The sequence below is a fragment of the Perognathus longimembris genome, chromosome 13 (assembly GCF_023159225.1).
Source record: "Perognathus longimembris pacificus isolate PPM17 chromosome 13, ASM2315922v1, whole genome shotgun sequence".
Taxonomy (NCBI): domain Eukaryota; kingdom Metazoa; phylum Chordata; class Mammalia; order Rodentia; family Heteromyidae; genus Perognathus; species Perognathus longimembris.
Window position 1 is genome coordinate 63,359,357 of NC_063173.1, and position 23,237 is coordinate 63,382,593.

At 60.3% G+C, this 23,237-nt stretch overlaps 4 protein-coding genes across 11 annotated transcripts in view; 3 read left to right on the forward strand and 1 right to left on the reverse strand.

Moving 5' to 3' along the window:
• The first annotated feature begins 252 nt into the window (after positions 1-252).
• On the forward strand, positions 253-1,511 carry Sct (secretin). The gene is made up of 4 exons (XM_048361476.1): positions 253-335; positions 940-1,041; positions 1,165-1,257; positions 1,400-1,511. The coding sequence occupies exons 1-4, from the start codon at positions 253-255 to the stop codon at positions 1,509-1,511; spliced, it is 390 nt and encodes a 129-aa protein (XP_048217433.1).
• A 1,391-nt stretch (positions 1,512-2,902) lies between these two features.
• Positions 2,903-9,666, forward strand: Cdhr5 (cadherin related family member 5). 3 transcript variants are annotated; one of them, XM_048359444.1, is made up of 16 exons: positions 2,904-3,086; positions 3,167-3,342; positions 3,668-3,718; positions 4,395-4,487; positions 4,622-4,721; positions 4,814-4,926; positions 5,018-5,185; positions 5,717-5,807; positions 5,938-6,035; positions 6,137-6,337; positions 6,459-6,572; positions 6,681-6,774; positions 6,979-7,300; positions 7,394-7,428; positions 8,682-8,860; positions 9,153-9,666. In XM_048359444.1, the coding sequence occupies exons 1-16, from the start codon at positions 2,993-2,995 to the stop codon at positions 9,600-9,602; spliced, it is 2,379 nt and encodes a 792-aa protein (XP_048215401.1). In that variant the 5' UTR covers positions 2,904-2,992; the 3' UTR covers positions 9,603-9,666. The 3 variants fall into 3 exon arrangements, with proteins under 3 accessions (XP_048215400.1, XP_048215401.1, XP_048215402.1); XM_048359443.1 differs by having other exon boundaries at positions 2,903-3,086; positions 6,979-7,428; XM_048359445.1 differs by lacking the exons at positions 6,979-7,300; positions 7,394-7,428 and having other exon boundaries at positions 9,153-9,665.
• A 1,436-nt stretch (positions 9,667-11,102) lies between these two features.
• On the forward strand, positions 11,103-14,077 carry Irf7 (interferon regulatory factor 7). Of its 2 annotated transcripts, none has more exons than XM_048359482.1 (10): positions 11,103-11,134; positions 11,501-11,849; positions 11,935-12,097; positions 12,182-12,389; positions 12,642-12,706; positions 12,783-12,921; positions 13,009-13,116; positions 13,202-13,591; positions 13,671-13,789; positions 13,872-14,077. In XM_048359482.1, exons 2-10 carry the CDS (start codon positions 11,830-11,832, stop codon positions 14,049-14,051), a joined length of 1,392 nt encoding a protein of 463 aa, XP_048215439.1. In that variant the 5' UTR covers positions 11,103-11,134; positions 11,501-11,829; the 3' UTR covers positions 14,052-14,077. The 2 variants fall into 2 exon arrangements, with proteins under 2 accessions (XP_048215439.1, XP_048215440.1); XM_048359483.1 differs by having other exon boundaries at positions 13,027-13,116.
• Positions 14,078-14,792: 715 nt separating this feature from the next.
• The window catches only part of Phrf1 (PHD and ring finger domains 1), a 30,652-nt gene continuing 22,207 nt past the window's right edge, over positions 14,793-23,237 (reverse strand). For 2 of the 5 annotated variants that reach the window (XM_048359480.1, XM_048359478.1), the window contains exons 11-18: positions 21,738-21,919; positions 21,440-21,556; positions 20,959-21,113; positions 17,771-20,386; positions 17,372-17,517; positions 16,961-17,215; positions 16,608-16,736; positions 14,793-15,120 (exon numbers count right to left, since the gene is read on the reverse strand). In XM_048359480.1, coding sequence (XP_048215437.1) covers positions 14,980-15,120; positions 16,608-16,736; positions 16,961-17,215; positions 17,372-17,517; positions 17,771-20,386; positions 20,959-21,113; positions 21,440-21,556; positions 21,738-21,919 — 3,741 coding nt within the window. In that variant the 3' untranslated portion in view covers positions 14,793-14,979. Of the gene's footprint in view, positions 15,121-16,607; positions 16,737-16,960; positions 17,216-17,371; positions 17,518-17,770; positions 20,387-20,958; positions 21,114-21,439; positions 21,560-21,737; positions 21,920-23,237 lie in introns of all 5 variants that reach the window. The other 3 variants (XM_048359479.1, XM_048359477.1, XM_048359481.1) reach the window with 2 other exon arrangements.

The window sequence follows — 23,237 nt, forward strand, 5'->3', positions numbered from 1 at the left end:
TTGCCCCGGGGCTCCCCGGCGCGCGCGCCCATCCCGCCCCGTCCAGCCGAGGGGCGCCGATGCGGCGGTGGGGACCGGGGGCGGCCGGACGACAGCTGGGGGGGCGGCCCTGACCTTCCCGCGATCGATGGGGCGAGGCCCGGCTGCGCGGAGCCAGGGCGGCGCCGGGAGCCCGCGACCCGCGGCCCGGGGACTATAAAGGGGCGCACGGGGGTCGGTCGCGGTGCAGGCTCTGCACGCCCGGCGCCCGCCATGGTCCCGCCGCCGCCCCCGCCGCTGCCGCTGCTACTGCTGCTGCTGCTGACGGGCGCGGCCGCGCGCCCCGCGCTGCCCCGGTGAGGCCCCCGCGCGCCCCGCGCCCCCACCCTCCCCGGTGCAACCCCCGCGCCCCGCGCTGCCCCGGTGAGGCCCCCGCGCCCCGCTCCCCCCACCCTCCCCGGTGCGCCCCCCGCGCCCCGCGCTGCCCCGGCGAGGCCCCCGCGCCCCGCTCCCCCACCCTCCCCGGTGCGCCCCCCGCGCCCCGCGCTGCCCCGGTGAGGACCCCGCGCGCCCCGCGCTCCCACCCTCCCAGGTGAGGTCCCCGCGCGCCCCGCGCCCCCCACCCTCCCAGGTGAGGTCCCCGCGCGCCCCGCGCCCCCCACCCTCCCCGGTGCGCTCCCCGCGCGCCCCGCGCCCCCACCCTCCCCGGTGCGCTCCCCGCGCGCCCCGCGCTGCCCCGGTGAGGCCCCCGCGCCCCCACCCTCCCCAGTGCGCCCCCCACGCGCCCCACACTGCCCCGGTGAGGACCCCTCCCGCACTCCCCGCGGTCGCCGGTGAGACACCTCCCCCCCCCCCCGCCCCGCGCACTCCCGAGCTCCCCACCGTCTCTGCTCCGCTCTGCCTCCCCTCCGCCCCGCCTATCCCGCGCGCCCCGCGCCCTGACCCCCCCACCCCCCGCAGGGCCATGCGGCACTCCGACGGGACGTTCACCAGCGAGCTCAGCCGTCTGCGGGACAGCGCCCGGCTGCAGCGGCTGCTGCAGGGCCTGGTGGGGAAGCGCAGGTGAGGCCGGGAGCGAACCGCCGTGGCCCGCACTGCCCTGGGTCAGACCCAGGCGCCATGCCCCCGTGGGCTGCGCTGGACCCCCACGTGCAGGACTAATTCTGATCTGGGGGGGGGGGGTAGCGATCAGGAAGCGGAGAACGGCACCGCCTGTCCCCAGCCCGCGGAGGGCGAGCTGTGCCTGCCGTTGTCCCAAGTGCCTGTCCGGCAGACCTGGTGAGCGACGGCCTCTCCCCGCTGAAACCCCACAGGAGCCCCCAGCAGACCCCTCCTCCCCCCTCCCCCCACCAGCGCTGCCAGTCACGGGGTGGGGGTGGGCAGTGGGGACTGCAGTGTGTTTGCCTCTTTGTTTCTGCAGGACGCTCCTGCGGCCCCTCCTCGAGGCCGCCTGGGCTCCCGGGCAGCCTTCTGGCCCCCGGCCTGGGGTCAAGGCTTCAGAGTGGACTGAAGCCAGGATCCAGTTCAGATGAGGAAGGAGGAGGAAGGCCCAGGAGCCGGGGGCGGGAGAGGGGGGTGATGGAGAGGGGAAGGGGAAACATTGTACCTGACACCAATAAAGGAGAAATCCATACCCTGTCTTCAGAGTCCAGCATGCATCCTTGCATAAAATCGGGGTAACCCCTGTGCAGTAAGGCTATTGGATGAAAGGAGGGCCCTGTGCACCCCAAGGAAGGACTGACCACATCGGCTGCCTTCAAACTGGGGGACTGGCCAGCCAGATACTGGTGGCTTATCAGTCATCAGGGCTACCTCCCGTTCCTCAGTCAACTCCTTGCCAGGGCCTACCGGCCCCTGGCCATCCACTCTGCAAGCGTGTGGGGTCTAGGGTGCTCCCCTGCTCCTACCCCAGAGGCCACCTGTGCAGTGCCATGGAAGGAGAGGAGAGGCTTAGGTTGGGGAGGAAGTGACTCACTGATGTGGCAGGAGGACCTGGGGACATCGTGGCTGCGGGTGTGCAGGCTGAGGGTCCCCATAGCATCCACCGGCTTTTGTGGGAAGGACCTCATGTGAGTGGGTGGACCATGGGGGGGGGCTGCCCCGCAGGGCTGGGAAGGGGAGGCCAGCTCCTTCAGTCCCCTTGGAGGGAGGCCCTCAGGGGCCCTCCTGGCCCCTACCAGTGGTCTTTCCCCAGCTCCGGGAGTGAGGAGGCTTGAGAGCCAGAGGAAGACAGAATCAGGGCAGGTCCTGCCCGGCAGGGACTCACCCCATTCCTTGCCTTCTCTTGGGCCCCAGCTCCGAGCCACTGCAGAAGGCCATTGTCCGTACCTCATCACCGTAGCCCTGCCCTGCACACCGGGCTGCTAGTACACTTTCCTGGGCAGGCGGGAGCACCAAGAGCATGGAGGGCCTGCAAGGGAACCCCAAGAAACAGTCTTGGGAATTCTCCCCAAAGGACCTTCTGGGGAAAGAGCCAGAGGGAAGCCTAAGACAGGGGTACAGCAATCCCAAGACTACGGTCTCAGCCCCTGTCCCACCCCTGTTCCATCTCCCAGCCCCTGCTTGACCCTGACTCCCCAGGCCTTCCCAGCCCTGTCCCCAGCGCAGCCCCGCTTCCCTATCCCTGTTCAGCTGGGAACCCCTGCCTGACCCTCATCTTCCAGCCCAAGCTAAGCTCTGCCGCTCCAACCTGCCCAGCTCTGCCCCGTGCCTCCTAGCTCTGCTCCCAGTCTTTTCCAGCACAGCCTCCCAACCACCCAGGTCCCTCTCTGGCCCCTCCCAGCTCTGTCTGTGGGCTGAGCCCCGAATTTCCAGCTCAGGCTGAGTGATGACCCTGTTCCCTTCCTGGTGCCGGCCAGCGGCCAGCGGAGTCCCCCTTGGTAGAGGGCCAGTTGTAAAGAATCATAAAGTGGGGAGGCGCCTGGCAGGGGCAAAGGTCGCCAAGGCAGGAAATGCACCAGCAAAGGACAGACGCCAGAGAGGCTGGACCCTTCCGCCAGTGACAGGCACCAAGATGGGGGCACTGGCTCTTCTGGGGCCTCCCCTCCTGCTGCCGCTGCTCTTGGCACTGCTGGACCAAGCCCCGGGGGCTGTGGCCCAGGCTCAGGGTAGGTGCTGGACAAGGGCGGGAGTAAGCGGGATGGGGCTGGGGCCCGGTGGCATCAGCTTCTTCTCTCCAACATTCCAGTCTGCTCTGTGAGCCAAAACTACTTCCAGTTTGAGGAGAACACAAATATTACTGGGCCCCTGGCAAACTTCACGGTTCCGGAGGGCCAGCATGTGGAGCTGAGCTCCTCCTCCACGCCCTTTGCCTTTGAGATCAAAGACAACCAGCTGTTTCTCAAAACGACTCTGGATTATGAGGTGCAGTAAGTGGGCTGGGCAGAGAGGGGTGCCCTTGGGGGCCATTTTCCCTGGAAAGATCTAGTATGTGAGGGAATTGGGGCTCTGTGCCCTTCAGCACCCAGCTGCTGTCAGGCAGCACAGGCCCTTTGGGCCCAATGCTTGGCCCTGAGGGGTGGGGCATTAAGGACAAAGCTTCCAGGTGCCTGCTGTCCTAGGAGCTACCACTCAGAGCCGGGACCCAGGGGAGCCCCTGCCCTCTCTGCCTCTGTCCTCACTGGTGGAATGGAGACAGTTTGCTCTCTGCTGAGGTGGGGGTGACTCACAAAACCCATCTGCTTCCCAGAAAAACCCAGTACTTCAGGCACAGATGGAGTGCAAAAGGGGAAACACGGTGGTGAGTCTGCCCTCCTGCCCGTCTGTCCCTGCCCTCTGCCTCAGGGCACCCCAAGGCTGCTCCTCAGTGGCCTCATTCAGGTAGTTCCAATGTCAGCCCTCGACAGGGCACACCCACACTTCCTTCAGCCCAGACTCTTCACCCCAGCTGAGGACTGATTCAGCTTCAGACCTGTCCACCTCACACCTCTGTCCAACAGATGTCCTGGGGCTACCTCTTGAGCCACAGCGCCACTTCCGGCCTTTTCTGTGTATGTGGGGCTGAGGAATCGAACCCAGGGCTTCATGCATGCTAGGCAAGCCCTCTACCACTAAGCCACATTCCTGGCCCCATACTTTTTGTTTTCTTTGCAGGTCCTGGGGCTCGAATTCAGGGCCTCGGTGCTGTCTTTGAGCTTCTTTTGCTCAAGGCTAGCGCTCTACCACTTGAGTTACAACGCCACTTCCCATTTTTCTGAGTAGTTTATTGGAGATCACCTTCTGCCATACTTTGTAAATTAGGTCTCATTTAAAGGTCTGTAAGTCTGTGCTAGGACAGGAGCTCACAGGTTACCAATGGCAGTTGAACAAACAAGCAAAGTGGGGAGTGAAGGAATGAGTAACAGGGCACTAAAACACAGTCCCCAGCCAGGAAGGGACTAGAGGGCAAAGGCAGGTGTGCTGATGATGCCCTGCAGGTGACACACTTCAGTGTGCTGGTGATTGTGCTGGACATCAATGACAACGCCCCAGAGTTCCCCTTTACCACCAAGCACTGGAACGTGACAGAGGTAAGACCAACAGGCCTGGAGCTAGTATTGTCTGGGCACAGGGGCAGAGGGCCAGTGGCTGGGGAGGGGGCACCACCATGGGGATGGGTCCACAGGGGCCCGGAGCATGAGCACACCAACTCCCTTCATTACAGGACACTCAAGTGAACTCTGTGGTCATCCCAGAAGCAGAACTGCAGGCTAGGGATGAGGATAAAGACGACACCTTGTTCTACACCCTCCGGGAGGTGACCCCTGTCAGTGCTGCCCCATCCCGTCCAACACCTACCCCTTGTTCCCTATGCCTCAGCTCCTCTGGGCCAAGGCCTTGCCCTCTCCTCTTCCCTAGGGTGCCAGCAGCTTCTTCTCCCTGGAGGGGGCAAACCGCCCTGCCCTGAAGCTGGTCCAGTCCCTGGATTACCTCAAGATGCACACTATGACCTTCCAGCTGATAGTGCAAGTGAGCAAGTCACGTTCGCCCCAAGACCTGGACGCCTGAGGTCCCAGTGCAATCTTCTCTGTGGCCTGACATGGATGGTGCGGCTTTGCAGGACACTCTGGAGAACACAGGGCCCAGCCACACAGCCACGGCCAGCCTGGTCCTGAACGTGCTGCCGGCCGACCTCCGCCCCCCCTGGTTCCTGCCCTGCGCTTACTTGGATGGCTTTGTCTGCCTTCAGGCCCAGTACCACGGGATAGTCCCCACAGGACACAGGCTGGTAATGGGGCCACTCCAGGGCAGCCCAGGTTCAGGCGCCAGTCCAGGCTCAGGCTGTGGATCAGAGGTTGTGGCCAGCATTTCCTGATGGGCTACGGGCAGTTTTGGTGGTGAATGACCATGCTTCCAGAAAGCAGCTAGTTTCTGGCAGGGGGCTGGTGAAGGGTGTGGTTTCAGCCGGGACATGGGGGAGAGGGTGGAGCAGGGGTGGGGCGGCAGGGTGATGTTGGGAGTACAGCTGCTCCTGGGCCTGAGGGATGACCGCCACGGGTGCTGGGTGCGCGGTGGGCAGGGCGGGCCTCCGCTGCGAAGGGCAGGCGGGCTTGGAGAGCCCCAGCCCTCCGCCCCCCACATGGACTCACGGGCGGGGGCCAAGGCATGAGGCTAGGCTTTCAGCTCCACTCCAGGCAGGCCTGGCCCGGCCCCTGCCCTCCGGCTCCTGTGCTCCCGTGGCTGTTTCAAGGCCTCAGGGGCGGCAGGTGGGGCAGAGCTGGGCTGGCAGCTCCAGCTCCATGGCGTCCCATCTCCTCAGCCGTTCCCCCTCACCATGCGTCCGGGGCCCATCTACGCGGTGGACGGCGATCGGGGCATCAACCAGCCCATTGTCTACACCATCGTTGGGGGTGAGTGGGGACAAGCCCTGCTCCTTGGCACGGAGCCCTGTCCCTGTCTTGGGCTGAGGTAGAGGCAGCTTGGGACCCTGGACTTCAGCAGGGGTGATCAGCAGCTGAACTCCACCGTGAATTCTCTTAGGAAATGAGGATGACACATTCACCATCGACTCCAACTCTGGCAACCTCACCATGGCCAAGAGTGTTCCCAGCCCCACCATCTTTGTTTTGCTGATCAGGGTGGGTGATAGGGCAGGAGGGAGGGGCGGGTCTGGCCAGGTCTCCCCTGCTCCTCCTGAGGCCCCTCCTGGTCCCTGCTGCCTTTCTCCCTGACTCTCCAGGCTGAGCAGGCAGATGGGGCCCGCTACTCGGTAACGAAGGCCACCGTGGAGGCCCGTGACGCCGCGGGCAACTCCCTCCACTTCCTTCAGAGCACCTTCAGGGGCACGGTGGAGTCTGGCTCAGGGGCTGGTGTGGCAGTCAAGGATGCCACCTCCCCGACTCGGCTCCTGAGGATCTGGGCTGAGGACTCGGAGCTCCCGGTATGCAGCCCCCTCCAGTCTGTCTAGGAACCTCAAGTCCTGGGTGTGCCTGGCCTCTGGGTGGGCAGCTCAGGAGGCATGGGGTCAGCCCAAGCCCAGGACTCACTGCGGCCTTGTCTAGGACCTCAACGGGGCCATCAGGTATCGAATCACAAATTCTTCAGACTTCGAGATGGATGGGCAGATTGTGCTGACCACCACCGCCCTGGAACTTGTGGGATACCTCTATGCTGAGGTGTGTGGGGAGGGAGGCCGGGGGAGGCGCTCAGGAGGACCCAGCCCCCTCCCCACATCTTGGGCTGGGGGGAGGCACCAGGAGGACCCAGCCCCCTTCCTGTGTCAGGTGGAGGCCAACAATACTGTGACTGGGGCCACAGCAACCGCCGTGGCTGAGATCCATGTGACAGAGCAGAAGACCCCAGCCACCCCCTCCACAGGTGAGCCTCGAGATCCCCTGGCAAGGTGAGGCTCCTCCCCCAAGGCAGGCCTGCTGGGGGGCAGAGGTGACCCCAATACTGCTCTGCCTCCCCAGGGATTGGAAAGGCCCCTGGGCCTTCCAGCAGCACTGCCCTGAATGCCCCTAGCCCCCAGCGCCTCTCAGGGACCCTCCCCAACCAGCTCTGGCCCTCACCCACCTTTAGGCACTACTCTGAGGTTACCCGTCTCATCCACACCCGGACCCACCTCCACTGTGGGAGCCAGCACCTCTCCCCAGCCAGCCACGCCCGGTGGGGGCTCCACACAGACCCCCAAACCAGGAAGCTCTCAGCCAACAAGCCCCACTGTGGGAGCCAGCACCTCTCCCCAGCCAGCCACGCCCGGTGGGGGCTCCACACAGACCCCCAAACCAGGAAGCTCTCAGCCAACAAGCCCCACTGTGGGAGCCAGCACCTCTCCCCAGCCAGCCACGCCCGGTGGGGGCTCCACACAGACCCCCAAACCAGGAAGCTCTCAGCCAACAAGCCCCACTGTGGGAGCCAGCACCTCTCCCCAGCCAGCCACGCCCGGTGGGGGCTCCACACAGACTCCGGAGCCAGGAAGCTCTCAGACAACGATGAGCCCAGGCTCCAGCAGGACCTTTCCAACCTCAGGTAGTCCCACCCTGATCGCTGTAGAGCTGCCCTCCTAACTCAGCCCCTAGTGGGGGTTACGCACAGAGCTCTCGGCAAGGCTGGCCTGGCCTGAAACCCCAGTGGTCTTTTCTGGTCTGAGACAGATGCATTCAGGGGCTCTGAGATAGTGAGCTGGGGAAATTATGGGGCAGAAGCCAGTGAAATTCAGTGAGCCCCACTTTCCCATAGCTGTTTGTTTTTAGTTTAGTTTTTTGCCAGTCCTGGGGCTTGAACTCTGGGCCTGGGCACTGTCCCTGAGCCTCTTTGTGCTCACGGCTAGCACTCTACCACTTGAGCCACGGTGCCACTCCCAGCCTTTTCTGATTACTTTGTTGGAGATAAGAGTCTCACAGACTTTCCTGTCCAGAGCGGCTTTGAACCGCCCTCTCAGATCTCAGCCTCCTGAGTAGCTGGGATTACAGGTGTGAGCCACCAGCATCTGGCACAGCTGTTAGTTTTAAGATAGAGAATGACTTTCCCATGGTGTGGAGACACAAGGTGGAGTTATGGGGGTGTACCTGGGGGGCAGCTGCTCACGAGGCTGAGGCAGTCAGCCCAGGAGGGCCAAGCCAGTCTGGGCAACATAGTGAGATCCTGTCCTTGAAAAAAAAACTTGCATTACTTACAGGCCCTACAGGGTCCCCTCCGCCCATAGGCCACACAGAACACGTGGCCAGGGCAGCCATCAGCGAGCACCTTCATTGAGTGTTAGTCAGATTCCTTCCCACTGGGCGTCTTGACGCATCTGCACAGGTCCAGGGTCCGGGAGATCTCATGTCGAGACGGCCTTGCACTTGTCAAGGTGTGTCTGCCGCACCCCGTGGGGCTTGGGGGGGGGGGGTCAGCAGGGGCGGGCTCTGCCAGCTATCTTAAAGAGAAGTGGTCACCAAATGCAGATTTCTGGGAGGTATGACTGGAAACACTGCTAAAGCTGAGCCCTACTTCAGCTTTATTCAAAGTGGGAGGTCACTACAACCATGGATCCTCATGGACGCTGGCTGAGCTCACTACAGCCCTTCCTAGCATCCCCGCATAGTGCCCCTCATGCCAACCCTCCTGTAGCAGCCTGGCCTCCCTGGACCCCTAGGCCTGGTAACCCCGCAGCTTTTCCTTCAAAGAGTCAGTAGCACCCATTCCTTGGAGCCTCAGCCTGGGGCGGGAAGCCTAGGTTGGGCTGGGTTTTGGGGTGTCTAGGGCGTTTCAACAGTAAAGGGCCGTGATGTCTTTGGCAGGAGAAGACGCCCCTGGGCGGCCCGGCGAGCCAGGCGGGGGCCAGCGCTTCTCCACAGTGGACATGGCGGTGCTGGGCGGAGTGCTGGGCGCCCTGCTCCTGCTGGCGCTCACCGCCCTGCTCATCCTCATCCATAAGCACTATGGTCACCGGCTCAACTGCTGCTCTGGCAAAGCTGGGGTGAGGCCCTTGGAGGGGGTCACAGACTAGGCCGGCTAGGATAGGGACAGGCACAGAGGCTGAGGGGTGACGGGGAGGGAAGTGGAGAGGCAGAGATGGAGACAGAGAGAGAGAGGCAAGGGGGTGGTGGGGCAAAGAGGGGGCAGGGACTGGCAGGGGGAGGAAAGGCCGGCTGGGGACACCAGGGTGCCAGGGTGGAGAGGGACGCGGTGGCTGGCGGGAGGAGGGAACAGAAGGCGGCAGCAGAGTCAGGAGGGCACCAGGAGTCAGAGGGCCCTTCCTGCGCCCGCAGGAGCCCCAGGCCCAAGGCTTCGACAACCAGGCCTTCCTCAAAGACGAGGCCAGTGGGGCCCCCGCCCCTAGCCCCGAGACGCGCTCTGCGCCCCCGGAGAAGACCCCGGCGCCGCCCGACCTGGTACCCCCGGATGCCGAGCTGCCCCTCCCCACGCGCCCCGGGCCAGAGCCGCTCGGCCGCGCCCCGGGAACCCCCGCACCCGCTGGGGCCGGGGAAAGCCCCTCGGGGGTGAGGTCCATCCTGACCAAGGAGCGGCGGCCCGAGGGCGGCTACAAGGCCGTGTGGTTTGGGGAGGACATCGGGGCGGAGGCGGACGTGGTGGTCCTCAACACGCCCGCCGCGGAGGCGGACGGGGCCAGCGACTGCGACGCGGGCAGCGAGGGCAGTGGCGAGGAGGACGCGGGCGGCGGCGCCCGTCCCGCCGGCCACGACTCCACCCACATCTAGGCGCCCCCCGTCCGCCCCTCCACGGCTCGGAGCCGGGGTCTGCCCGCCTTCCCTGTGCACAATAAAGAAACACTTTGGAACCGCGAGGCCAGTGTCAGGCGCGCGGGCACCGGGCAGCGCTGGGGTGCTGGGGGCAGAGGGGGCGGAGCTGGGGGGGGGAGCTGGGCTGGGGGGCGGGACTGGGGCAGTGCTGGGGCCCGGGCCCGACACCCCTAACCGCTTTGGCTTCCCCTGGAGGGCGTCGGGCTGCTTGTGCTCACTACCCCGTCCTGAGGGTCTGGCAGTGGCTTCCCACCAGGAAGTTCCTCTCCTGATCCGACCACCTTCGGAGGGTTACCCTCGCGGGAGACCTCTTTCTCTACCCCTCCCGGGTCGCTTTTCCCAAGGAGCCGTTGTCCGGGAGACGGTGGGGGGCGGAAGCCCCTGTGTGCACGGAGCCCGGCCCCGGGCTGGGGCGCAGAGGGACGCGGTGCGGGGGTCCCTCCGCGCGCCCCGCAGCTGGCTTCCTCCCCGAGCACCCCGGCGGGACTGGCTGGTGGCGAGCCGCCAGCATTTCTTCAAGTTAAATTTCTCCCCTCAAGTTTTAATTTGGCGAGTGACTATTCCTGTCCGAGCACGTCTCCGTTAACGCAAACCAGACCGCAGTCCCGCTTTAGACTCCACTTCCCATTCCCTTTACGGGTGCGGGACAGCGAAGGTCTAGTTTCGTTGGGGGTCGTCTTGTGGACACTGGAGACCCCTGCTTTACCGCCTCTGTACCCCGCACGGAGATGGCGCTTCCTTGAGAAGGAGCAAAGGGAGGGACGCCCTCAGATGCTCCTGGTTTAGAAGAGTGGTGGGGAGCAGATCTACCTCTCCAAGGCTCTACGCAGGCCCCAGGGTTCAGACCTGGGGCGGGGCCAACCAGAGGGCTGGGTTCAGGCCTGGGGCGGGGCCAACCAGAGGGCTGGGTTCAGGCCTGGGGCGGGGCCAACCAGAGGGCTGGGTTCAGGCCTGGGGCGGGGCCAACCAGAGGCCGGGCCAACCCTAGCGCTGAGGACAGGCCTGGGGCGGGGCCAGCCCTAGCGCTGAGGACAGGCGTGGGGCGGGGCCAACCAGAGGGCTGGGTTCAGACCTGGGGCGGGGCCAACCAGAGGGCTGGGTTCAGACCTGGGGCGGGGCCAACCAGAGGCCGGGCCAACCCTAGCGCTGAGGACAGGCCTGGGGCGGGGCCAGCCCTAGCGCTGAGGACAGGCGTGGGGCGGGGCCAACCAGAGGGCTGAGTTCAGACCTGGGGCGGGGCCAGCCCTAGCGCTGAGGACAGGCCTGGGGCGGGGCCAGCCCTAGCGCTTAGGACAGGCGTGGGGCGGGGCCAACCAGAGGGCTGAGTTCAGACCTGGGGCGGGGCCAGCCCTAGCGCTGAGGACAGGCCTGGGGCCGGGCCAACCAGAGGGCTTAGGGCTCTCAGGCCCGCCCCGCCCCACCCCGGCACTATAAAAGCGCCCCCAACCTGTGCGGGGAGACACTTTCCGTCCCGGCGGTTCCGGCACCAGGTAGGGGCCCCGGGTTTATGTGGAGCTGGGGTGCGGGGAGGCAGCTAGGACTCACGAGGAGTCCTTGTTCCCTCTACGGATAGTCGTCCGGCAGGGGCAGTGCTAAGGGCCAGAGAGTCAAAGGGCAGAAGGCCTGGGAGAGGGTCAGGAACTGAGGTGGGGTGGGGTCCCTACTGAACGGCCTGGGTGGGGCTGGGCCTGGTGGAGGCCCTGGGCGTGGGTCCTGGGACCGCGGGAGGGCGCTGGGAAGGCGCTGTCTGGCCGCCCCGAGCTTTAGAGTTTAGGTTTCGTTTTCAGGGCTGAGGTTTCGCTTTCCTGGCCTCAGCCCGCCCTTCCCACCCAGCCTTTACCGTGCTATCTCCACAGGGTCCTGCCTGCGACCTCCCGTCCAGGCCCAGACGCTGGATCAACATCTGTGACTTCACGTGTGCGCGCCCCCGCCACATCTGTAGTCACAAATATAGCCACCTTGGCCACAACCCTACACGTGGGCAACATAGGTGGCTACAAGTACACAGTCCACATCTGTGACCCTCTATTGGGACATCCCGGGTCACACCTGTGATACCTGACACTTGAACCCCCACACAAAGACCCTCTTACCACCTGTGGCAATACTAGGAGGATCCCGTGACCGCGTCTCTCACTCCAAGAGGCCCACCCTGACCTCCAGACTGTCCCTGCAGAAAGGAGCAATGGCTGCAGCTCAGGACAGGTGAGAGCCACCCTGCCCTGCCCCCTGATGTGATTGATGTGCCTTGCTGTAGGCCCTGACCAGAGCACGGGGGCTTTGCATGCAGGGGCCCCCAGCGTGTGCTGTTTGGGGAGTGGCTTCTAGGTGAGGTCAGCAGCGGTCGGTATGAGGGGCTTCAGTGGCTGGATGAGACCCACAAGGTGTTCCGTGTGCCCTGGAAGCACTTTGCGCGTAAGGATCTGGGAGAGGCCGATGCACACATCTTCAAGGTGAGACGTAGCCTGCACTCTGAAAGACTTGCTGACAGTGCCTCGTGGGCCTTTTCCCTAGCCCACCTTCTCTGTCCTCACCAGGCCTGGGCAGTGGCCCGAGGCAGGTGGCCACCCAGCAGCAGTGACCAGCCCTCCCCAGAAGCTGAGGCTGTGGAGCGTGCTGGCTGGAAAACCAACTTTCGCTGTGCGCTGCATAGCACACGACGCTTCGTGATGCTGAAAGACAACTCTGGGGACCCTGTCGACCCACACAAAATTTACATGCTCAGTTCTAAGCCGGGGTGCAGAGGTAAGGAATGCTGAGAGGGCCGGACCAGGGAGGCAGGAAGAACAGCAGAGGACGTACTGTCTCAATGGTCTTGTGGCCTCCCAGGGTGTCAGATTTACAGTTTTAGAAACTGGCCTGGTAAAGGCTTGGGGGCAGCCGTGGGCTCTCCCCTTCCAGGCGAGGTCTAAGTGCTAGGTTGTTAGTGGGGAAGGAGTGCTGGAACTGGAGAACCTGGAGGGCTATTCAGACATTCACAGCCAGGTCTCTTGCCAGCCTCCGAAAGCCCAGCTGTCCACCAGGGGGAGGAAGAGGCCTTCAGAGGTGCCCCACCAGCACAGGTACAGTCTGATCCACCACTTCTCCCTAGGTGTGGGGCCTGAGAAGCTGCTTTACCGGAACTGTTTTTCCTTGCAGGGCGGAGCCCCAGGGCCACTCCTGACGGGACCTGCTGAGCCCCAAGACCTCCTGCTTCAGGTTCTGCAGCAGAGTCTGGTGGAGGATCACCTGCTGGATGCTGTATTGGGAGGAAACTCAGCTCCCACCCAGGCTCCAGGTGAGGGCAGATCCTTGACCAAAACATGAAGAAACCAGGGCTAGGAAGCTAGAACATGAGAAGGCAGACCTTGTTACCCCTCGGCAGCTCCTCTGTGGTTCTTAGGCCCAGAGCACCCTTCTGAGGAGCCTGTGGCAGCATGGACTATGGAGGCTACCCCCAGCCCCAGGCCTCAGCACCCAGTACTGATGACAGGTGAGGGGGTTGGGGGATGGGAGCCCAGCTCTGGCCTTCCTTCCCTAGCCGGGTACAACCTGTGCTAACAGCTGTCTCTCCACAGAGCCTGGCCCAGGAGCCCTGGATGTGACTATCTTGTACAAAGGCCGCATAGTACTACAGGCAGTGGTGGGGCACCCCAGCTGTGTGTTCCTATACAACCCCACAGGCCCAGCTGCCCTGGCCACAGAGGCCCAGCCAGTGGTCTTCCCCAGCCCTGCTGAGCTCCCTGACCAGAAGCAGCTGCGCTACACAGAGGAACTGTTGCGGCACGTGGCCCCTGGCCTGCAGCTGGAGCTGCGGGGGCTGGAACTGTGGGCCTTGCGCATGGGCAAATGCAAGGTGTACTGGGAGGTGGGCAGCCCACAGGGCTTTGCCAGCCCCTCCACCCCAGCCCAGCTGCTGGAGCGCAACTGCCAAACACCCATCTTCGACTTTAGCAACTTCTTCAGAGGTCAGTGAGGTGCCGAGCTGGGGGCTGTCCAGGCGGTGTAGTGGCCTGCCTATTTGCTCACTAGAGCCACCTCCTGCAGAACTGGGTGAGTTCCGGGCAAGGCGGCGCCAAGACTCTCCTCACTACACCATCTACCTGGGCTTCGGGCAGGACCTGTCTGCCAGAAGGCCCAAGGAGAAGAGCCTGGTCCTGGTGAAGGTGAGGCCCTCACCAAAGGGGGGGAGGGTGGGGGGGCAGCCGGTGACAACGCCAGTCACTTGAAAGACACCCTCCCCTGCAGCTGGAGCCACGGCTGTGCCGGGTGCATGTGGAGTGTGTGCAGCGGGAGGGTGTGTCCTCCTTGGACAGCAGCAGTCTTGGCCTGTGCCTGTCCAGCACCAACAGCCTCTATGATGACATCGAGCACTTCCTCATGACTTGGAACAGTGGGCAGAAGCCAGCCTCCCTCTCCCCTCAATAAAGAGCCAAGAACCAGTGCTGTCATGATAGAGTGACATTAAGACAGCTCGCTGGGCTGGGAATGTGGCCTGGTGGTACAGTGCTAGTTTAGCATACATGAAGCCCTGGGTTCGATTCCTCAGCACCATATATACAGAAAAAGCAAGAAGTGGCGCTGTGGCTCAAGTGATAGAGTGCTAGCATTGAGCAAAAGAAGAGTTCAAGCACCAGGATTGGCCAAAAAAGAAAAACAGCTTGCTTCTCCCTAAGAAGCAGGCCTGGCCAATGGCACTGACTGATGGGGCTGGGCCTGGACTCCACCTCACCCCGCCTCCCTAACGGAACTTCCTAGGGCCCTAGGGAAGGAACCCATACCTGCACAGTGCAGGTCTCTCCTGCAAAACACCCTGCTTCACGACGAGCTCAAGTCACAGGCTTTGGAGCCACCAAATCCCTGCCGCCTACAAATGCTCTGGAAGGCAGGTCACAGGGAGGAAGTGGCTCTTCCCAAGAGTGCTGGGGAGAGGGGCATGTACGCCTGTACCAGCTCAGCTCTGCAGAGCTTTCTCCAGGAGAGCAGCTACTGATCCCTGACAGGAGCACAAAGCAACTGCAAAGAATAAGAAAACTGCCACATCAGAGGCGCAAGGTACACGAGAAGCTACTGCTAAGTCCCCCCCCCCATCTTTTCCTGCCCCAGCCTCCAAGTACTGAGTCCATAGAAAAAATTCTAAAGACAAGCCATTTTTGATAAATAAGAACACAATGGAAACATTGTATTTATAATATACATATAAAAAAGTCCAGTTTTCAACTGTGAGCAAGACTGGTACAGACAGGTGTCATCATGGAAGCCCTGAAGGCAGGAGTGCTGGTGGTCCCAGATCTTTGCTACTGAAGATACAGGACACAGGAGTGTCCCCAGGGGCCTTGCCCACTGTGGCGGGGCCTCAGGCTTCGGCCTGGGCAGGCACTTCCTCCCCAGCCTCAGCCTTCTTGTGCCTACGCATGTGCTTATACTTGTCCACGTACGCCTTCACCAGGTTGGCCACCTTCACGGGGTTGATCTCCCCGCTCTTGCTGTGGCAAATCTGCAGAAAGAACACAATTACTGTGAGGTCTACTAACACTAGGCACTAACAGTGACAGCCCACCTCAGTCTAGCTCTCGCAGTGGGCCCTAGGTGCCATCTCAAGGAAGTATTCCCTGGCTGCTTGCTCTCCATCTCACAGGGCTAGAGGGCCTTCATGTAAGCAGGTTTTTTGTTGTTGTTGTTGTTGTTTTTTGCCAGTCCTGGGGCTTAAACTCAGGGCCTGAGCACTGTCCCTGGCTTCTTTTTGCTCAAGGCTAGCACTACCACTTGAGCCACAGCGCCACTTCTGGCCTTTTCTGTTCATGTGGTGCTGGGGAATCGAACCCAGGGCTTCATGAATGCTGCTGGACAAGCACTCTACCACTAAGTGACATTCCCAGACCCTAGACTAGGCAATTTTAAATATCCCTAGTATTTGCCTCTTTTGTTGCTGTTGGTCCTAGGGCTTAAACTCTGAGCCTGGGCGCTATCCCCGAGCTTCTTTTGCTTAATGTGAATGGTCTACCACTTCTGGCTTTTTTGAGTTAGTTTACTGGAAATGGAAGTCTCATGGACTTTCCTGTGTGGGCTGGCTTTGAGCTGTGATCCTGAGATCTTAGCCTCCTGAGCCACTAGTGCCTCAGTGCACTAGCTAGCATCTGTTTTTCTTCTTTTTTTTTTTTTTTGGCCAGTCCTGGGCCTTGAACTCAGGGCCTGAGCACTGACCCTGGCTTCTTTTTGCGCAAAGCTAGCACTCTGCCACTTGAGCCACAGCGCCATTTCTGGCCATTTTCTATATATGTGGTGCCGGGGAATCCACCCCAGGGCTTCATGTATGGAGGCAAGCACTTTACCACGAGGCCATATCCCCAGCTCCTAGCATCTGCCTTTCTTTAACAAGCAGTAACAGCGGCAACTGCTTGAAGACATGTGGGAGGTGAGACTGACCCATCCATCAGTCAGCATGGCCCAGACGCCGACCCACACTTCATTCACAGACCCTAAAATCTGTGCAGACAAAAAAAGGTCAAGGCTGGGAATACAGCTTAACGGTAAAGTACTTGCCTTGCATGCATGAAGCCCTGGATTCAATTCATTAAGCACCACATAAACAGAAAAAGCAGGAAGCGGCGCTGTGGTTCAAATGGTGGACTGTTGGCCTTGAGCAAAAAGAAACCAGGGACAGTGCCCAGACCCCGTGGTCCAAGCCTCAGGACTGGCAAAACAAAAAACAAAACACAAAAAACAAAAAGGCAGTGGCCTACCACATGCAGGTCTGGGCATTCTATTTTTTTATTTTTAAGTTTTACTTATTTTTTTTGCCAGTTCGGGGCTTGAGCTCAGGGGCTGGGTGCTGACCATGAGCCTCTTTGTGCTCAAGGCTAGTGTTCCACCACTTGAGCCACGGCACCCCGTTTGGCTTGGGCAGTCCATGTAATGAAATGCTACCTCAGGGCTCCCCACCACCAACAGGTACAGGCAGCTTGCATGCCTGTCCAAGCCCACCTTCTGCACAGCCTTGCGCAGGATGTCCTTGTACTCCTCCTTGGTCACCTCCCTCTTCTGATAGAAGGGCTTGATGGCCAGCTTCACCTCCTCCACTGCTCGCTCCTGCATGTGGAGCTTCTTCATGTACTAGAAGAGAGGACATGGGGGACCCTACAGGAGAATGGCCAGAACTGGCCCGGGACCCTTGGGTTGGAGGCCTGGGGTGGCAAATTCCTTCAGCCCAGGAACACTAAGATAATATCAGCTGCCTTCTACCAAAGCTGCTGTGAAGGATTCCATTCTTGAACTCAACCCTTGAACTCTGGCTTCAAAACAGGATGGAAGCCCACAGAGGAATGGGTAGCGCCTACCTCTTCCTTCTTGGTCTTCTCTGCAGATGGCTTGGGGGTGGCAGTCCTCTCCTCTGAGTTGTTGGCCACTGTGGCTTGACCAGCCAGCTCTGAGGCCGTGGCTAGCATGGTAGGTATAGGGGCCAGGCTCGGTACTGGGCCTGCCAAAGGAAGACTCCCCTGCAGGATAAACTGGACCGGGGGCTGGCTGGCCAGTGGGTAGGGCAGGATGCTTGAGGGCTGAGCCGGAGCAGGAGGCATGTTTGGGCTGTAAACCTGGACAAGAACATTTCTACTGAGCCCTGAGTCCCTACAACTGCACTCCCAAAGCAAAAAGGGGCCAGGCAGAAAGGAAGTAGCATCACCCACCAGGACTGACCCCATTCTGCACAGCCACAGCCCACTTGGTCCAGCCCAGGGCCCAGCACTCACCTGAGAGGAGTCTGTGTCAGGGAACCCAGTCCCCAGAAGCATGTGGCTAGGAGGGGGCAGCTGGGAGAACAGCACTTGCTGGACCCCCATGGGGCTCCCGTCCTCTGCATTCCAGGCTCCTTCCTGAGGTCTGTGAAGTAGTGTCCCTGAGGACCCAACAGACAAGAGGAGGTAGGTACCCACCCTGTGACCTGCCTGCTTCCTGTGCAAATCCCAGAAAACTATCCCAGCAATGGTGGCCACAGGCTAAGCCATAGATATGCCCACTTCCAAGGAACTAGATTGTGTGTGTGTAAGCCCCAACAGCCAGGGGAGGCAAGAAGCTCTTGGGGTGTCTGCCTCCCCCACCAACCACAGTGACTTCCCTTCCCAGTCCCACCTCTTGAAGTGCCTACTCACGTGAGGCTTGGTCCAGGGCTGGGATGCTGCCTTCGGCCTCTTGTAGGTTCCAGGTAACTCTCTTAACCAGAGCTCTGGACCGCAAAAGTGGGACCTGTGCCACAGAGTCCTCAGGCCTGACTCCCTCACAGGCCCTCTCGTTCTCTGAGGGGATGCCCTCCTTCACCACAGGGACCACACCCAGGACACTGGGAGTCGGGGCAAGAGTCTCCACCACATCCTGCCTGAGTGGACACTGTTCTGGGGGGCCCTCTGGTGGTGGTGTGGGTTGTGAGAGATCTTCATCATCATGGATCAGTGACACCTCCCTCTGGATGGCTGCCAGGGTGGTATCATGCAGCTGGCTGGCCAGGGGCAAGGTAGGATTTGGTGGTAAGTTTCGCTCTGGGGAAGAGTCAGTGCTTTCAGGGGAAGGAGGTGAGCTCATGTCATCAAGCTGGATAAAGATGGCTTCATTTGACAAGTCCTCGAAGACATGACCTGCCTCAACAGAGTCACCATAATCCAGGTCCTCGGGTGTGCACTCAGCTGGTGCCTCCAGGGCAGGGGGCACCTGGGAGGGATGTGGGTCAGCCACTGACACTTCTGGCAAGGCGCCCACTCCTGCTGAGGCTGGCGGTCTTTCCAGATGGTCTCCATCCTGCTGTAGAACGGGGGCTGGGGAAGCCTCCCTCACAGTGTCCTTCCTCTCTGGGGAACGAGGTGGCTTCTCATGGGAACGAGGCTGCCGTGCCCTGTGCTCTGAGCTGGGTGATGGAGACCTCCACCTCCTTCTCTCTTGTGACCGAGTTGAGCTCTCCTTCTTATCAGCTCGCTCTGGGCTTCGCTCTCGCTGGTGTCTGCGCCTCCGGGTCTTCTCTAGACTGCTGGGAGGGGAGCACTCCCTCCCACGGGGCCTGGACCCTGAGCGACGCCTTCTCTTCCTCCGGCGCTCGGAGGAGCTGCCGGGGCTGGCAGAGCGGGACTGGGACTGCCTCCGACTCCGGCCCCGAGAACCCCGTCTCCACTCTTTATCCCTGTCCCTGGCCTTCTTCCTCTTTGCTTTCTCCTGGCTGTTGGCACGATCACTGGAAGACCTTCGGCCCTTGGCCTTGGCCCGGTGCTTCCTGGCATGCTCCTCCATCACAGGTGATGCCGAGTGGGAAGTCCTGTCTCTGGAGCCAGAGCGGGTGCTGGAGCGCCTCCTCCGGTGCTCCCTCTTGGCTTTCTTCCTGCCTCGGGAACTGGAAGTGGATGGGGAGCGCGATGGGGACCGCAGCTCCACGACCCTGTGGGTGGTCACCTGCCGCACAGGCGGGCCGGGTGCAGCATCTGGCTCCATGACAGTCACACAAGTCACTGTCCGTTCCTCAGAGCCAAAGAAGGGACCGTGGGACACTCCATCCTCGTCATCCCAGGGGTCCAGCAAGGAGGACCTCTGTGTCCGGATGGCTGGACTCCGGTGCTCTGTGGGATCCTCATCTAGCGCTTCTTTTTCCATGTAAGAGGCCCCTTCTGTAAGCCCCTTGCTCTGGATCTTGAGTGTGCCAGATGTGGACTCACCAGGCTGCTCTGGCTCTGGCTCAGGATCACTCCCAAAGACACTATCTACCCTGTAGGAGGTGACACAGCGCACAGCCTGGCATGTGGGAGCCTTTGGGCTGTGGATGGAGATGGTCCTTGTGATCTCAGATGGCAGGAGGTTGGGGCCAAGACTCTCAGGGCTGCTGCTACGGGGGCTTGAGTCAGAGCCAGTGGGGTCGAAGGGGTCGTAGATCTCACTCTTGAGCTGCTTTGTCTTCTTGATGGAGAAGAGAGGTGAAGGATTCTCCTTCTTCTGCACCTTGCTGTCCACAGGTCGGAATGTATTGCAGAAGCCAGGGCTAGACAACTGGTTACAGTGTGCTGTGTTTCCTGGGATATTGATCCGGAAACTCTCGAAGGTTGACCCAACACCCTTCCCTCTTGAGGCCCCCAGGGGGGCCAAGCTCCCATGGGAACTGGGACCTGGGGGTCGGGAGCTGCCCATTTGTGAACTGGGCTCCTGGGGGGCCCTGCTGCTTGGCTTGCTCTCTGCCCGGTTTCGCCCTGGCTGCCCTGGGCCCTCCCTACCTGTTAGTCGACTGATGCAAGTGCTAGGGATCTCGATGCTCTGACCTCGGGCTGGGTCCCGTCTGCTACCACTGCTGTCCCTTTGGACCCTTGGTATCCTGGGCAGCTCTGAGATACCGGCTCTTCTGGAAGTTAGTTTTGGGGGATGTCCAGGGGCTATACTTCTAGATGGAGGGTTAGAATGGCTGCTAGAGATATTAGATGAGGCAGACACAAGAGGCAAGACCTGCGCACTGGTGCCATTAAGCCAGCGTTTGCCATTCTGTTTAGGTCCACTCTGGTTTGACGGGTTCTGGGCTGGGCCTGACCCGGGGATGGCAGAGGAGTCTGGCCTCACGGGTGCCCCCACTGTGCAGGAAGGGCTGCAGCGCAGGGCCGACCTACCCCCGCAGCTTACTCCAGAGCTCTGGGGTCTACTGGCTGTGCTCCTGGAAGGTGGCGTGCCAGGCTGTGGAACATCCCTGGATCTAGACCCTTCTTCCCCTCTAGATGGAGCTACAAAGGTTCGCTGAAGGGAAACAGGAGCTAGAAAACAAAAAAGATCAGATGGTAATCATTCAACTTGTTCTTTAAAAATAGGTTCATTTAAGTGTTATCAGAATGTTGAGCCCTGCAATAACACTACCCTGTCTGCTTGTGGACTATACACTTTGTAAATTCCACACCATGGAATAAAGAAGTGCTATTCCACTGCCATTCCCCCTCCCAGCCCAAGCCTTGTTGCTACTGCTGCTGCCGCTGCTGCTTTAGAGAGGCAACCATAGGGTAGGATGTGTCCCGCCCAGCAGGGCTTCCTGGCAGCCGACAGGCATGCTGCCATACTCTGCACTGGGCCAGTCACGGGGGCATGTGTGTGTCTGTGTGTGTGTGCGCGTGCATGTTTGTGAGCCGCCACAGACCCACCATTCTCACCCAACTCCAGTCAGGCAGTGCTTTGACATGACAACTGTGTCCTGTGTATGAGCTTCCTATGCTCAAAGCCGTCAGCACTCTGGCTCACAGCAGAGCCCAAGAAGCTGGGCTGACATGCCTGGCTCTGGAGAAGGTGGACTTCCATTCCCAAAGCTGGAGGAAGACGTGACAGCCAGGAGGCTCACCTGCTCTCTTGGCACTGAGAGAGCCGTCCCGGTGGATGACAACATCAGCGCTGCTCATCATCAGAAGGCTTTGGCCAGACAGGATGCTCCCCAGGAGGTCAGGGACAGGGGCTTCCTCCACACCAGGCTCTGGGGCCAAAGCAGGGAGCTGCCTCCTGTGGGAAGACCCAGGGATATTCCTGAGACCACCCCCTCCACAGCTCTGACACTTATGCCTGCCTGTATTTACTACCAATGCAAGAGCTGGCAAGAAACTGTCTCTACCCGTGGCTGGGTGTGGACCAGGGCTCCTCCCTTGGCTAAGGCCCCATTCCTCTTCTGCCAGGGGCTCTAAGGCCAGTATATGTCAAGCCCTCCAGCCCTGATGCAGCACTGAGCTGATCTCAAACATTCCAGAGCCAAGGGAAGCTAGTCACATCACCAAGCACCAGAGAGAACCAAGCAATGTGGCCCATGGCCACTGTTCTGCTCTCTCACGTACCTGGGAAGTCCCATAGAGACAGGTCTAGCCACGGGCTGGTGAGACTGCAGGGCTGAGCGGGACAACACCCTCCTCTTGACACTCAGAGGGGAAGGGGGCTCTGTAGACAGCTCTTCACTGCTAGAGAAGAGTACATGTAAGTGGAGAGATGACACTGTGCCACCATCAGGGGTTGCCTGTGTTACTTAACCAAATCTGAGAGAGCTGGAGAATCTGAGTCTTACATGTGCCCACAACCCTCCAGGCCCAAGGGTGATGGGACCGGCTGCCCACATAAGAGAGTTATCTGTGCAGTTACCTGTCAAAGGGGTCCAGCTCGTAGGGGTCTCCGAACAGTGACAGAGAAGCTGCTCCAATATCTGCCCGCATTAGCCCCAGTGAGGGGTCTACCGGCTTATACACTGATGGCATGCAAGTGCCACGCACAGGCCTGCGGAGGCCCAATGTCTGTGCTATACGAGAGCGAGCTGTGACTTCATTCTGAACATTGTAAAGAAAGGAACAACTGATGAGCAAGAATGAAATCTAGGGTGGCAGTGGTGGCTCATGTCTATTACGCTAGTTGCTACTTAGAAGCCTGAGATCTGAGGATGGTGGCTCAAAGCCAGCCCAGGAAGAAAAGTCTATGAGACTCTTATCTCTACTTAACCATAAAAAAAAAGCCAGAGTGGAGTTGTGGTTCAAGTGGTACAGTTAAGCAAAAACAACAACAACAAAAACCCTCAAGGATAGCACCCAGGCCCCTGACTTCAAGCCCCATGACTGGAATCAAAAGCAAACGAACAAAAACAGAAGTGGGGATGCGACCCAGGGGTAGAGTGCCTCCTTAGCAAGTGCGAGGTCCTGAGCCCAACCTTCAATGCTACAAGAAGATAAACAAAAAGAATGAAATCTAGCTTGGTGCTGGTGGCTCACACCTGTCATCCTAACTACTCAGGAAGCTGAGATTTGAGGATGGTGGTTCAAATCCAGACCAGGTAAGAAAATTCATGAGACTCTTATCTCTCCAATAAACCATCAGAAAACCAGAAGTGGTGCTTCTGCTCAAAGTGATAGAGCTCTAGCCTTCAGCAAAAGCACTCAGAGATAGTGCAGAGGCCCATGACTGACAAAAAAAAAAAAAAAAAAGAGAAAGAAATCTAAAGTTGGGTGCTCACACCTATAATCCTAGATACTCAAGAGGCTTAGATCTGTGCAGTTTCAAGCCAGCCAAAGCAGGAAAGTCTGTAACCATCAGAAAACTGGAAGTGGTGCTGTGGCTCACAGTGGTAGAGTGCTAACCTTGAGCAAACAAGCTCAGGGACAGCACCTGGGCCCAAAGTTCAAGCCCCACTGCTGACAAAAAACAAACAAACTGCAAGTAACTTTAAAAAACTATATAGACCCAGGCTCTGGGAATGGCCTAGTGGTAGAGTGCTTGTCTCGAATACATGAATGAAGCCAGAAGGGGCACTGTGGCTCAAGTGATAGAGTGCTAGCCTTGAACCAAAAGAAGCCAGTGACAGTCTCAGGCCCTGAGTTCCAAGCCCCAGCACTGGCAAAACAACACAAAAACCAACAAACCACAACAACAACAACAACACCACACACACACACACACACACACACACACACACACACACACACACACGGAGAGAGAGGGGGAAGGGGAGGGAGAAGGGGAGAGGGAGAGGGAGAGGGAGAGAGGGAGGGGGAGAGGGAGAGAGGGAGAGAGGGAGAGAGAGGGGGGAGAGGGGGGAGAGGGAGAAGGGGAGAGGGAGAGGGAGAAGGGGAGAGGGAGAGGGAGAGGGAGGGAGGG

Coding starts and splice junctions, on each gene's coding strand:
- Sct (XM_048361476.1), top strand. CDS start 253: ATGGTCCCGCCGCCGCCCCCGCCGCTGCCGCTGCTACTGCTGCTGCTG. Junction 336..939: donor GCGCGCCCCGCGCTGCCCCG/GTGAGGCCCCCG, acceptor CACCCCCCGCAG/GGCCATGCGGCACTCCGACG. Junction 1,042..1,164: donor GGCCTGGTGGGGAAGCGCAG/GTGAGGCCGGGA, acceptor GGGGGGGGGTAG/CGATCAGGAAGCGGAGAACG.
- Cdhr5 (XM_048359443.1), top strand. CDS start 2,993: ATGGGGGCACTGGCTCTTCTGGGGCCTCCCCTCCTGCTGCCGCTGCTC. Junction 5,186..5,716: donor TCCCCACAGGACACAGGCTG/GTAATGGGGCCA, acceptor CCATCTCCTCAG/CCGTTCCCCCTCACCATGCG. Junction 6,338..6,458: donor CTGAGGACTCGGAGCTCCCG/GTATGCAGCCCC, acceptor GGCCTTGTCTAG/GACCTCAACGGGGCCATCAG.
- Irf7 (XM_048359482.1), top strand. CDS start 11,830: ATGGCTGCAGCTCAGGACAG. Junction 12,707..12,782: donor GAGGTGCCCCACCAGCACAG/GTACAGTCTGAT, acceptor TTTTCCTTGCAG/GGCGGAGCCCCAGGGCCACT. Junction 13,592..13,670: donor CTTTAGCAACTTCTTCAGAG/GTCAGTGAGGTG, acceptor CACCTCCTGCAG/AACTGGGTGAGTTCCGGGCA.